General features: G+C 42.1%; 1 protein-coding gene across 3 annotated transcripts in view; it reads right to left on the reverse strand.

The window, feature by feature from the left end:
• The window catches only part of LOC131066770 (uncharacterized), an 89,062-nt gene that overhangs the window by 46,014 nt on the left and 27,731 nt on the right, over positions 1-15,317 (reverse strand). For all 3 annotated transcript variants that reach the window (XR_009111723.2, XR_009111724.2, XM_058001609.2), the window contains exons 2-4: positions 14,932-15,092; positions 13,590-13,713; positions 13,322-13,454 (exon numbers count right to left, since the gene is read on the reverse strand). Coding sequence is in view for 1 of the 3 variants with exons in the window: in XM_058001609.2 (XP_057857592.2) it covers positions 13,322-13,454; positions 13,590-13,713; positions 14,932-15,092 (418 nt within the window). In the remaining 2 variants the exon portion in view is untranslated. The remainder of the gene's footprint in view (positions 1-13,321; positions 13,455-13,589; positions 13,714-14,931; positions 15,093-15,317) is intronic.

Consider the following 15,317-nt stretch of genomic DNA (forward strand, 5'->3'; position numbering starts at 1 on the left):
GGGGTCCCCTTCAGGTGTAGAAGATGCTTCCAAACATGGCATATGGCTGCGCAGTGTGCCAAAGATAGGATTCTTAAGACGGCCTCTTGGTGGAAAGATATCACTCAAAAGCTTTATACGGTGGAGAAGAAGGATGGGATGCAAAAGAGTTTTTCTCAGGTTGTTTTGGAGGAAACAATTCAGAAATCTACAGATCCTCTACCTCAGGATGAGCAAGCAATAAAGGACAGTGTCGAAACTGGTTTGGGTGGGTGTGATAAGGCGCTGTTGTTGGGTAGCGGAGCTGTAACCCCGGAGGGAAGGGAGAAATGCAGGCCTTTGGGGTCCCAAGATATGGAGGAGGCTACATTGATAGCGGACAGTAAGATCCAGCATGAGGTTTCCAGTTTGATGGACTACGAGAATTTTTCCAAGGTTAATTCTTTGGATTGGCAGGTTGAGGCTGCCAGGCTTGAAGAAAGCTGGCACACTGTGAAAAGGGAAAAAAAAGAAAAATGAAGAATTAAGTTGAATAACCCCTTTGATATGGCCCTTTGTTCCCATTCAAAGGGAGGTGCCAATATCAAAACATAATTTGTATTACATGTAAGTTTTGGGTCATTTTCTGTTTTTTGTGATCTGTTAATGGAGCCCTCTGTTTTACTTTCTCTTCGGGATGGTGGTATCCCTGGCTGTTACCACCCTTGGTCAGGGCCAAGTTTCTCCCTGGTTTTACTCTTAATAAAATCATAACCTATTGCCGACCAAAAAAAAAATATATGCAAGATAACAAATAATATAAAGTAATAAAGCATACAAGAAGCAGACCTGCATAAATTATTAAGGCGAAAAGATGCTTGGGTCAACTTCTAGGCACATTAAACCTCCCCTTAAGTACTCATAGAGAAGTGGTTGTAAGTGAAATCAAGATGGATAGTAGAAACCTTAGTCGATCATGGCAAGGTACACTTGCATGCAAATTTTCTTCCTTTGGTGAAGTAGTCATTACCCTAAAACCTACCTTTCAAAAATGGCATTAGGAAGGTTATGTGTATGGCTCTTAACTCTAGAATCAACAATTTCAAATTTGCCACTGCCAGTGATGTTAGCTAGTCAATTTGAACATCAGCCTCCATGGATGATACTGTAAACCAAACAAATCAAAATGCACATAGCCATCCATGAATGATGATATCAATCAAGCAAGTTTGAGGCAAATGGATTTTTGAAGGATATAAAGTACGTCATAATGTTGTATATGGAATGTGTGTTTTTGAGGATGCTATAATAAGGGCGAGGAGTGGATTGTATGTGGGCAGAATAGGTAATCGTCATCATGGGAATACTGAGGAAGGAAACTAAGAAAAGCAATGAACTATAACACATCTCTTGACAAGATACATAGGTCGGCCCATTCCAAACCTGAATATGGGTGGTTAATGTGCCAATAAGTCTTGACAAATGAAAATGTTGCTAAGGCCATTTGGTGGTGACACACCAACAACTTACAAAAAGGAAATATTCCAACAGGATAGCAAAAAGCTGTGTATCCAAGTATGAAAGTGAAAATAGAGCAAAGGAGATGGAAATATTTGCTGCAGAAGAGATTTAGGAAGAAGCACAAGAAGATGTGCATAAAGCTGAAGATGAAGCATTAATTAGTACAAGATTATCTGATTGAAGAAGATGTGAAGTGAATTCACATTGAGAAGTTTAAAATATGAGGAAGAAAAGATCACAGATTCAAAAGAAGCATTGTCACTTGTGGTAGTCCCCAACAACTCATTTTTAAACTGAACCATGGGCCAAGAGGCTCACCGTTTTCTGCTGAGGGTGCCATGATACAGGATGATTCCTTGGCTTATGGAATTATCCTGCAAACCTGGTGTGCACACCATTACAAATGTATAAGCATTGAATCGCTGTATCAACTAGCAAAGCAGACAAGGAGAAAGTGCAATTTTAGAGAGTTGTTGATAAGAGAATATAACCAATGTTGCAGTAGCAAGCAGTTGTGGAAAATCAACTCATTTAGACAAATGGAAGGAAAGATACATGTTTATAGGGCTTGTGGCAGATCATTGTTGCTGACAAAGCTAGTGCAGGATTGTTGCCAAGTATGAGTGATGGGATCCATCTGTCACTTTTGGCAATAATGGATGTCATTGAAACATTTCAAAAAACTGAAGTAGTTGAAGACTCAAGAACACAAGTTAATATGATGCTCCTACTTCCCTGCTGCCACATGGTAATGTAAAGTTGTTTCTCCTAGAGTCTAGAGTCCTAACATAGCAAGGTGAGGTTGCCTTGCTTTCTCATTGTAATGGGATGTCAAGTTTTCTAGCATAAGCCATTTTCCTAAGAAACAAAATTGCTCTGATAAGTGTCAATCAATGCTACACATGGATGTGTTTCCAAGACTGCACTAAAATCATTCCACTATGACATTTTGCCTTTGTGCTGCTATAGTACCCACACTCCCTGTCCCCCAATTGCAATTCCATGCCATCACATCTTGTCAATTGTAAATTGTTTGACAAGGACTTTGTGAACATCATGGGGTCTAGCAATGCCTCCATTTGTCTCCTATTCCACAAAACCAGCTTGATTGATCAGCCCAAATTGCTTCGATAAGCTTGAAACACCAATACAAAGACATCTTTTTGAGTATAAATTAACAGCATACCACTATTTTGTATCATTGTGACGCAGTATTGCCATATGTCTCATCCCTAAACACAATCCAGTATTGTTACATGTGTTATTCATATTTTGTATGTGAATCTTTGTCAATCCCATTTCTTGGTTTAACACTTGCCAACAGCACCAATCGAAAGAAAACGTGTGATGAATGTAATGTTTTAAACCCTGCCTATTTAATACTGAGCAATGAGAAAAATGGAAATAGGTCAATAGCAAGATCCTTATAATTTTTAATGGAAAAATTGTACAAATTGAATTTCATGATTCTCATAATATCAAGCAAAGGTATGTTATGCTCTCGACCAACGTAAGGGATGTAATATCTCCTTTTTCCACGTAAAAATCCAACGGAGATTTCTAGCCTATTTTATTCCCATAGGCTAGGATGGGCAATTATAAGGAAATAAATTAATTAAGTTAATTATTTTAAAGTTATTCCAATTAAATTAAATCCTAGGGATAACTTTATTTCAATTAATTTAATTAAAGTGAGTTAAGTGAAAAATAAATTAAATCACCTATCAATAAAAAGAAAAATAAAATAATAAAATATCATAAATTCACTCTATCAAATATTTTTAAAATGACTTAAGCAAAAAAAAATCAAATATTATAAAGTCACTTTATTAAAAAAAATTAAGTGATTCTTCTAGAAAGCTCCAAAGGAGGTTAAATCATATCCTTCTAGAAGATTCAGCTGAACCATTAAAAAGAGATGAGAGCGGGTCATTTAGACATCTTGTTTTGATATTTTCTATCAGAAAATTTTATGGAGCATTTTCTGCAAGTTCAATGTTTCCTAGGACGAAAACCTTTGTGTATTTTGGTAGGTTGGACAAAAACCCAGCTTAACCCTTAGTGAATCCATCCCAGTATTCACAGTTGCACTTCAATGGTCAGATTGTGAAGATTTTAGAAATTTGTGAAGTCTTTCCAAAAAGACAAATTTCAGGGATTTTTCTTAGTATTTTTTGTGAGCTACAGGTGTAGGATTTGAGCAGAAAATATTTGATCTAAATATAGCAATTTCTGGACAGATTATCCCATCATTAGAGGCATGAGATGCAGTGAGACTGGGCGATTTTGATTACAGAAATTCTGGATAGATTTATGACTGTGTGAAGGGTAATTTCTGTGCAATTTTGGGTGATTTGAGGTTTTAAGTCTGCAGCAATTTTAGTGCAGCCAAGGATATCAAATCAGGGTTTTCTGGGCATCTATTTGTTGAAATGTAGCTAGGTCGAATCCCCTAGCTTAATTAATTTTAATGTGGCCCTTGGCCTTAAAATTAATTATATTGATGTAATCACTTAATGTATAGGGCTGGGCCCAATTTGGATGCTTATGTAACTTACATATTGATTAATTATATCATGTAATTGGGCTGGGCCCAAATGGAACTTAATGTAACTTGTGAACATTGAAAGGGCAGGCCCTATTTGGGCGCTCAATTTATGTGACTTGTAAGGGTTATGGGGCAAGACCTATCCTTTAAGTAACTTGTAACTCATCAGGTCGGGCCCTATTGAACATGTAACTTGTAAATTATATAGGTCAAGGCCTATTTGTAATGCATAGGAAATACATTTGAATACCAAGTATTATGTTATGCTTAATCTCCTATATGTAAGGAGACTTGAGGATCACAAACACAATCAAGCAAGCGAACTTATGACTGCTTCTACACAAGGTCTGCTATCTAAGCGAACTAGGTCTGCTACATGATCAGCATATGCAACATCAGTGAATCTACAAGTGTGACGAATTTATACAAGGGCTGCTGAAGTTGTTCAAGGGCTGAGCGAAGCAATTCATGTGCTGAGCGAAGGCATTCAAGTGCTGCCAAACTATCTTCTAGGCTGGGCGAACATCATATAGGCTGAGCATACTTCCATTCAAGGCTGACAAATTCATTTGAGGACCAGCGAATTTCACTCAGGGTCTGGGTCTGCACATAATATTCTGAATGATTCGATCATATTCAGATCTGATCAGGACATCAGATAAGTGTGTTCAGTTGACATTCATATTTGTGCCTTAGCTGGGCTAAGTTGTTGTTGCCAGGAATAATCATTATATTATGTTTATGTTGTCGTCGGTAATAATGAGTTATGGCGGTCAGTTAGTTAGCCGACGGGTAGGTAGTTGGAGTCGCGACAGTTGTGTCGCACCCCTTCGGGTATTATATATTGTGTACCTTTTCTTCGAAAGGATCATGTTAGTCGTGTCAGATGTAATGTTATAAGCACTTATTGTACATGGACTGCGGAATTAATACAGAGGCTGGTTATTTAATATATTTCCATTATGTTTTGTGCATTTACTTTCTGCATTTAACCGTTTACCCGAGAGGGCAAACATTTGGCGCCGCTGCCTAGACGTACTCGGGAACGGAAGACACGGATGGCGCACAGACACAATGGGCCTACCCGTTGGTGAAATAAACCCAAAGGCCAACGACGCCCGAACAGAACTTTACACAGGAGAAGACACGGCAACACGAGAATTTTCAATTTTGCTCCGCCATTCAGACCTACGTCCGACGAGAAGCGGCGGAGGCAGAAATCCCACCAAGTGCCGTGTGGACAGCGCTGGAGGTTAGCCCGGCAGTAAACCGGTTGATGAACCACCTCCCCCGGTTGCTTGCACAGGCATCGCTGGCACAACAAGCCCGCCTGGAGGAGATTGCCCAGGAAGAGCGACGACAACAAATCCTGCAACTCTACGAAGAGAACAGCCGACGGGAAACGGAACGAGATGGCGCCAGGCCAGGAGGAAATTGAACCTTGTAATAATCCCGACACACTGCTGATATAAATTGTGGCCGAAAGGCAAAATAAAAATAAAAATAATGAAAGTTTTTTTTGTACATGGCGTGTGGTTGCTGTGTATGGAAGTGACTTATGCCCAATAGACTAAATAAGGACAAAAATAAAAAGATACAGAGTGACGAATGGGAAGTGGCACAAACCGCGTTGAATCTCAAACAGCAGATAGAACGAAGGCGTAGGCTAAGGCAGCTTGCCGAGGGACGACCGGCCGAGGGGTTTGCCGAAGGGAACCCAGGAGGTGTCACGGAGGTTGCGGAGGCAGAGATAGACGGAGAGAACTACACTGTCTACACTGTTGTAGGGCTGCCAGAAGGAGTCACAGAGGGTGCCGAAGGAGAACTCTACAGTTTGCCAGAATACCACCGTAGGGTAAGAAGTCGCGAAGAGTTGGTGGAACAAACAAGGCGAAGTCTAAACCTGATCGACGCTACCAGAGACTTGCTAAAGAATTTGTCCATTTCAGAGGACAACCGGAGGGAGACAACGGAAGGTGACGGTACGACCGAAGGTTCCGAGGGAGCACAAGGGTATCATACGGGAGGTAATTTGTTTGGTTCGGTGTCAGCAACTTTTTCCGGAGGACCCACGAGTGGAGGTTCAGTTGCAGGAGGCGGAGGATCACCAGGTACAAGCACACAAGGAATTAGAGGAGCGAGACCCAGCGGTGGGATGGCGAGTAAACAAAAATTGCCAAAGTTCACAGGGGAGGGCAAGGAAGACCCCTTACGGCACTGTCATACATGTGAAACCATTTGGTCCGCCAACGGAGTAACAGACCAGGATGACTGGGTACAGGAGTTCCCAGCCACGTTACGAGGAGTTGCCATAGATTGGTACTCCGATGTGGACAAGCAAAAAGTGGCCACGTGGGTCAATCTACAGAAGGAATTCACGAGGGAGTTTCAGTTGCTCCGGGATGACAATGAAATTGTAACGGAGATATACAATACCAAACAAGGTACCAGGGAGACAGTACGGGCATACAGTCGGAGGCTGAAAGAACTCTTGGGTAAAATGGAAAGCCAACCCGCAGATGGATTGAAGAAACGATGGTTCGTTGAAGGGTTGAAATCCTCCCTACGGAGGAAGATGAAAATTGTACCCTCGACGTCATATGACGATGCTTATAATAGGGCGATGGACCTGGAAAGCGAACACAAAACATCAAAGAAGAAGAAAAGTAATAAATCCTCATCCGAGGACGATGACTCTTCACAGGAAAGCAGCAACGACGATGAGGCTGGCAAATGGGTGCAAGCGCTCTAGAAAGACATGGAACGAATGAGAAAGGAATTCAAAATAATGAGAAGCACCGGTCGGAACGAAGGGGACATATGGTGCACTGAGTGCAAAGAGGAAGGGCACACAAAAGATACTTGCCAAAAGAAGGCATTCTACGAGATTTGCCAAGTGATGGGACACTCCACCAAGGAGTGCCCATACAACATGAAAACCCGAGGTACGCAAATGAACCAGGTGTTGTTCACGGAGCAGGCCACAACATCCGCACCAGTGGGTACCGGCCAACATACTAACACAACGGCATCATCTGGAGGATACCAGGACAACAGACGCGGCGGCGGAAGGAATAGCAACAATAACAATAATGGAAGCCGTATCTAGTATGACGCCAAGGGCCGGCCAATTATCCAATGTAAGGTCTGTAATCAGTGGGGGCACTTCGCCCGTGATTGCACGAAGGAAGCCACCCCTCAGCACCTCTGCCGTTGGTGTGGGCCAGGCGACCATGAGGACGCAAATTGCCCGCAGGCAGGGGTTAATCTCCTCAACATTGAGAAGGCTGAGAAGACTAGTGAGAAAGAAGTACTGGCGATCACCCGCGCCCAGACGAAAAAAGCCACTTATCTTGACCCCCGTACGGAGAAGGAGAAATTACGAGAGGCAAAGGCCAATATTGAACGTGAGATGACGACCGAACGACAGAACAACGAGGTGGCGAGTACATCATCCCGTACGGAAGCGGAAAATAACATCATTGGGCAAATCTTGCAGATGGAAGTGTCGATAAAGGTAAAAGACCTTCTAGACTCTATGCCACAATTAAGGACTGTCATCCTCACCAATGTGCAAAGCACCGCATTATCGAGTACACCACAGGTACGGGTTCCCGCCACCGCATCGTCGAGTGCACCACAGGTACGGGTTCCCGCCACCGCATCGTCGAGTGCACCACAAGTAGGGGTTCCCGCCACCGCTTCGAAGAGTGCACCACAAGTGGAGGTTTCCGTTAGCCCTTCGATTGACCCGATGTTACTAGCCTTGAGCAGTGGTAGACACCTAGCTGTGGTAGAAATGGGTATCCATGGGACCATTCTGAAGGACACCATTGTGGATGGGGGATCTGGGGTGAATGTACTACCAGAAGAAACATGGAAGCGGCTGGGGAAGCCCACCCTGTGGCCACTCACATTCAACCTGGTGGGAGCGGACCAACACGGCATTAAGCCACTCGGCCTGTTGATGGCCCAGCAAGTGACAATTGGTACGCAACCATTCTTGTTAGATTTCGTGGTTATTCCCTCGAAGAAGAAAGGCTATGACGCCATCCTGGGGAGAGCGTGGTTGATCAACACGAGGGTAAACCACAACTGGAAGAAAAATACACTTTCCATGGAGAAGGGAGGGCGGAAATATACCATTGACCTACACACCCAAGATGTCGGCGAAGAGCTCGCCTCTTCAAACTCGGACTCAGAGGACTCTAATAAAGGGGAAGGGGGTCCTGATGAAAGCAAGGGCAAGAACGCGATGGAGCCGAACAGTTAAGGGGTGCTCGAATTGGAGGGATGTTCTGAAGATGAGGTATGCTCACTTAACGGGCTCTTCCACTGGCAAATGGAGGATTATGAAATGTTCCAAAGCTACAGGCTCGAAGTAGAGGAACCAGAGCAACCAACAGAGGTGTACCTGCCGGAATACAAAGAATATTGGAAGGGAGACGCCCCAAACCCTGGCGACATAGATAATCCGAAGAGTGTTGGCAACGATTGGAACCCTGTGTGGAAGACCGCAGTCTTCAAAATCTTTATTATTCTTCTTCTTCTTATGTACGGGAAGGAGGTCGTGGTCCCTGTAGAATTTGTGGTTCCAAGTCTTCTGATGGCCATGGAAAATAAACTTGCCACCAATAGGTTCAAATTGAAACCCTACCACGCGAAGCGCGCAGGGGACCCGAGAGGCCGAACGGACACCCGAGAGCCCGAAGGGGGACCCGAGAGGATGGAAGGGGACCTGAGAGGCCGGGCAGGCGACTCGAGAGGCACGGGACAAAAGGAGACTTTTGGGCGAGGAAAACCGAGAAGGATGAAGGGCGATCCCAGAGACAGGGGACCTGAGCCGAAGACTCTCTAGACAACTTAAAATAAAAATTAAATTAAATTAAAAACCGTATGGTCGCACGAGACAGTTAACTGCACGGCAGGAAAAAAAACACCACCGTACGGGGCCGTACGGCAGATGACCGTACGGTTGGAAGAAAGAAAGAAAAACGTACGGTCGTATGACAGGCAACCGTATGATCAAAAATTTTTTAAAAAATGAAAAAATCGCACGGTCGTACGACAGCGACCGTACGGTCAAAAAAAAGGCCGGGGGGGGGGGGGGGGACGGACCTACGGTGGGACCACCGTGCGGTGGTAACACTGACATCGTGCAGTGGGCCATCGGCGGTGGTAACACCGTACGGTGGACACCGGCGGTGGCGCCCGCAGCCGCACAACTCACCCACCCGCACACTCGCACCGAACAGCCCACAGCCGCAAAGATTAAGACGCACAACCACGCAGCCGCTCCGTCGTCAATGGTCCGCCGTACGGTGGAGGGGTGTTGACGGCACAGGAAGGTGGCCGCATGATCGGAGGTGCCAGTGCTGTTGTTGACCGTACAGGGAGGTTGTATGGCCGGGGTGCCATCAGGGACATTATAGTGCCCAAAAGAAAAGAAAAAAAAAATTAAAAAAAATAACGACGACGACCAGATTTAAAATGATTCGCTGGAGTTTGAAGCCAGGACACTGGAAATTCAGAGTGGAAAAGAAGGGTTGTTGGCATCTTAAAATATCCATGAAATGCTGCCCCAAGACCCCGCTGGGGCGCTGCCCCTCGACCCCGCTGGGGCGCTGCCCCAGACCCCGCGAGGGGCGCTGCCCCTCGACCCCGCTGGGGGCGTTGCCCCCAGACCCCCAGTTTATTTTTGAGCTACAGAATACCACAGAAAGTGTTGTGGTTGTCCGTACTGCGAGAAAGAAGCCTGCAGCTAAACATTGGCGGGGAAGCCATAAGCCGTAGAGGGAGACGGATTTGGAGGTTGGGAACAAACAGAGTTTGAGGGAAGGCATTGCAGGTCCGCGCAGTTGTATGACACCAGGGAGTTATTCAGTTCAGTTTTTAGCCTTTGGGGAGTGTGATGGAGGATTTGAGGTGTTTCCTAGCATTTGTGCCAGCAGATTGTGGCCACCTCCAGGCATGACTGGTACGCTTTGAGGAACTCGGAGTATGTCTCGGCTGGACGTGAGGTTGCCTTGGTGAATGCACAGAGGGCTCGGGAGGAGCTGACCACCAGGTTGGAGGCAATAGTCGCGTGAGACTTAGTTCAGCGTAACCAAGAGTTGGATGCCGAGAGAGCAGCACGGGTGGCTATCGAGGACAAATTGGCTAGGGAGATAGTATCAATTGAGTAGCAGTTGGTGGAAGCTGAGACTGAAAAACGTGTTTTGCAGACAAGTTTGGGTTAGGCACAGGAGGACTGTGATGGCAAAGGAAGCAATATTGGTGAAATCCGCACTTAAGCATCGGATGGTAGCAGAAAAGGATTTTCAGGCGAGGACGCAGCAAGTGTATAAGATCCGGGCCCGACTGGCGTCAATAGTTCCTGCCATTCATCTCTATTTTGTATTAAGTCGTCGGAGTCGACTTCTTTTCTTGGGGGGGATGATGTTGTCGGGAATAATCATTATGTTATGTTGTTATATTATGTTTATGTTGTCGTCGGTAATAATGAGTTACGGCGGTCAGTTAGTTAGCCAACGGGTAGGTAGTTGGAGTCGCAACGGTTGTGTCACACCCCTTCGGGTATTATATATTGTGTACCTTTTCTTCGAAAGGATCATATTAGTCGTGTCAGATGTAATGTTATAAGCACTTATTGTACATGGACTGCGGAATTAATACAAAGGCTGGTTATTTAATTTATTTCCATTATGTTCTGTGCATTTACTTTCTGCATTTAACCGTTTACCCGAGAGGGCAAACAGTTGTAACTGTTTTCTGCCCTTAATAATATTCAGATCTGATACTTTGGTTGCTGGGTTTTTCCTCCAAGAGGGAGGTTTTCCCAGGGTATATTTGTGTTGTGTGCTTTGCATTACTGTGTATTTTGTTTCTGCTACCTATTTGTTAATCTGATCACTAAAAACTAACACTATTTGATGAGTTTGGGCAGATATTTTTCAAGTATATTGGCAGCCACATCATTTATGTAAATTTGTACCAAACTTGGTCGACAATGTAATGCAAGATTTCAAGAAATAAATGACAGGTCAAATCTGAGTTATTTTATTTTCTGATATTTAATACAATCCATATTCAGAAATTTATTTGGCATTTCCTGTATCAAATGATTGTATGGTTTTTCATGCTTTATTTCCTATACAATTAGCATCACTTTATTCTATGAAACACCCATGAATCTGAACAGACCAAACCTGCAACACTAAAACCTTTTAACCTGAGAAAGTATGCAAAGTGTTTGACAAAATGTGTATGAAGAGGAATGCATGATTTTGGGTGAAATTTTAGAGGGGTTCTTACAAGGGCTCTAATTGAGGATCTGAAGGCCTCTCTCTTGCAGAAGGAGGGGCTTTGAGCACTCCCCAAGATCTACAAGAATGAAGTATCAATCTGATACATTTTATCATTAATTATTAAACATGAAGCATAAAATAAAGGTAAAATGCATTAACATTTGGATATAATGGAAAAATATTTGCATGAAAAAGGTGCATTAAGAAACAAGTTATACGACCCAGAAAGAAGAGCTGAAAACTGAAAGTAAATTTGAATAGTCATCACTAAAAACAAAAATAGGTAGTGTAGCGTCGTAAATTGTACGCACTTGCTAGGGTGGTACAATTTCACACCTAGTTTAGCACCCGCCTTGGCGCATTTTGCATTTTGCATTGCATTTCCCCTTTAGCACTTAATTAATCAAATTAATTAGGCCTAAGGTTCTATTTTATCATTTCATCATCATTAAGTTGGGCCCTTTTCATTAAAGTGTGCCCCTTTCATTTTATTCTTCCAATACATCATTTAACCAAAAACCCTAATTAGGTCTTATTTTGAACTTGGGGGCTTGATTTCGGGAGTCAAAACATCTCGAAATCAGCTGTAACTTCGGGATTCTCTCTAAAATCATCATATCCGACGGCCCTGAAAATTTGGTGAAAAGTTGTCGGGACCATGGCGCCCGGAGTGCACATGGTCCCGGACATTTTTCCCAAAATTTTAGGAGCGCAATCCAATCATAAAATAAAGCTTAACCCCAAGAAATTGGTAGGAGATTCAATCTCTAGGTCGGCCAAAAGTTGAAATTAAGACCTAGGGTTTCATATATAAGAGCTCTCTTTTTTCATTTGAAAGGATCCAGATTTTTGGTTTCAAGGGCCTTCTATGCAACGAAAGAGCAGATCTTTGAAGACTTCAACAACATTCAACATCCATCCATCAAGCATTCATCCATTTAGGGCTTTGAAGACATTGAAGAGCAATAGGGGATCACCGACTGAAGATTGGCTTGTACCCCTCCCTTGGGGTTGGGTATGATTTCATGTTGTTTTCATGTCTTTGCATAAGCCTCATTATATCACTTGTATTCATGCTTTAGATCTCTTTACATCTTGATTTGGAGCATTTACATTATCATTTGCAAACAATTAGGGTTTACTTTCTAGGTTGCTCTAGTTTGCTTACTTGCATTTTAGGATCTTGCACACACACAAGGTCTGCACACACACTACTTTTACAATACAACTTGGTTATTCGTGGAGGTGGAAATCACCAAAGCGAGGGTTTGACTAAGGCAAAACCCTATATAGCCGCCCACCATACCTTTTCAGATATAACTGCAGATTTCCGAATTCGAAGGACGCCGCAAGTTGCAGATCCGACGGAAGCGGACCGAGACAGAACTTCACACCAAATTTCAATGCAAAAGACCAGGACAGGGGCGTGGGGCGCCCTGGTCCTTGGGACAGGGGCGCTGGGCACCCTGGTCCTTCTATCAGACAGCAAGTTTAGCATTTCCGACAGCTTTTCAGGTTGCAAAACAGCAGTTTCAGGAGCAGAATCAGGACAGTGGCGCCTGCGCCTACGCCCCCATCCTGAACATTTTCACTCAAATTTTAACTCCAGGTACGCATCTGCACTCTTGTTTTGTCCTTGTGTTTACAGCTTTCCATTGTTTAGTTTCAATTCTGCAATCTTGTTAGTAGTTCATACTTGCACTTTGGGGTTAGGAATTGAACTTGCATCATTCTATCTATCATTTGCAACAAAGGAATAGAAATCCTAACAGGTAGCCCGTGGCTCTCTCTTCCACAAAAAGAAGTAGCCAATTGTGTGATACCTCTAAGCTCTTTCGTATTCCATAAGTGTGTGATTGAAAGTGAGATTAGGGCATGTTTGCTTAGTGTCACTTTTTCCCCTACACAGGTAGAAATACCATTAAGAAAGGAAAATTTTAAAATACTAGAAATAAAGATCTAACTCTTTTTGAGATCTAATAAACACCTTCAATCTGGCTGTATATCTGTCCCTTTGAGCATTTTCTGCTTTCCTGAGTTCAGAGCTGGCCAATTCTGTTTTGAAAAATGAAGGATCCGTGTACCTTTTCAAACAAGCTCCAGTCCCTGCAATATCAAACCTGAATTGGCCACAAAAAAACCAAGTTGCAAAAAATAAGCATAAATAACAAAAAATAAGCTCTAAAAAAAACTATTGCATTATGTTTAAATCTTTATCAAAAACACATAAACAATGAAGCAAACTAAGCTTTTACTTGTCCAGTGTAAAGAGCCGGGGTGGCCCTCTACATTCTTCATAGGCATTCCGTATAAAGCAAGGCAATTCACTGTAAGTGAGATGATTATGATGGTTTGGAATACTCGCCTGCCAGTCACTGCCTGCAAGGATGTGTGTAAAGACCCTACATCAGAATTTAGAATAAATACATTCATACACAGCTAAGCGGTGTAGTAAATAAGTATATTTATTGGGTTCTCACATGTTCGAACTCTTTGGTAATTTACACTCAATATGGAAACTACAAAAAAAATAGCTTGAACATTTCTGCTTAAAGAATATCAAATTTAAACAATAAAATTATTAATATCAGTTAATCCTTACGAGATCACAAAACTATTAGCAGTGAGTAATTTCAAATTTGCTTTACAAAAAAATGGCTTGAACATACATGCTTAAATAATATCAAATTTAAACAATCAAATTATTAATATCATTTAATTGTTAGGAGATCACAAAACTATTAACAGTGAGTAATTTCAAATTTGCATTAAAACCAATATTCTGTTATTCTACAAGCTCTGTAGATACTAGATATACATATTTGCCATTATAATAGCATGGCTACTCAACTAAAATAAAATATTGCTGATCTATTAGTACCCAAAAAAGAAGCAGCTTAAGTATCTTACAAAGAGCTCTGTGAAGGCGGGAAAAATCAATTAGTTTAATGAAGCAATGTATATCATAAAAAATTGAGCTCAAATTGTAGATCGAATCACCACTAATTTCCTTCTGTGGTTAAGTCAAGATTGCAGGTGTGCTAAAAATAACACAGTCCACAGAGCATGTCAATTTTGTCCTTACATTTTGATAGCCTTCCTTGAATGCAATCTGATTGTTTCCACTAAATTCATAGCCATAGTAAATCATCGTAGAGATTGAAATTATCATGACAAAGTACAGACAGCAAGCCCTATGGGTTATAATTGCTAACTTCTTATATAGGGCCACTATTATCATCCATAGTGACTGATTAGTATGGATTAGCAAGTTATCAGCCTGGATGCTTTCAAACAGATAAAAATAGATACAAAAGTTACAGATATACTGAACATTACAGCCTTTTTATTGTCTTCCCATGTAATTTTTAATTTCCAAAAAGAAAATTGGTGCTTTCTTTAAGGTTAGACCAAGAAAAGGTTTCTCGGTAGTTATCATCCAAAAAGAAATAAAATTGAGCCTGAAAACAACAAACAACTGTTCTTGGCAGAAATAGTGTCTTAATAGTTATAGGTATATGTATTCCCTGTACCTCAGAAAAACCTTAACTACAGTGTATTCAGAACATATTTGATTGTTTCACAAATAAAGCTTACCCAGTGTATGTGCAAAACGGACTTGGTTTCCAGCCATCAATGCCTTTTCAATTGAAGGGACCTCAGCTTCAAGTTGTTGTATGCGAATTATAAGTCCATGACTTCTAGCTGCAGTTGCCATCATTTCTTCATGCACGTCATGAAAGATTTCAGCAGCAAACCTGGTGTCAAAATTAAAAATCTTAGACTGTCTAACATCTAATATCCTAAAAGCATGAAACAAACACAATACTTAATGCATCAAGCACGTTGTAAAATGTTCAACAAACAAGTGGCTCACTTTTTATTATGTTGTAAGTTGCATTATATTAATGATGATTTTGGAAAACATAATAGGACAGAAATGAGAGCTTTAATTGGAGAACTTCAGAAAGATCAAAGATTTT

Source organism: Cryptomeria japonica, chromosome 2 (genome assembly GCF_030272615.1).
Source record: "Cryptomeria japonica chromosome 2, Sugi_1.0, whole genome shotgun sequence".
Taxonomy (NCBI): Eukaryota; Viridiplantae; Streptophyta; class Pinopsida; order Cupressales; family Cupressaceae; genus Cryptomeria; species Cryptomeria japonica.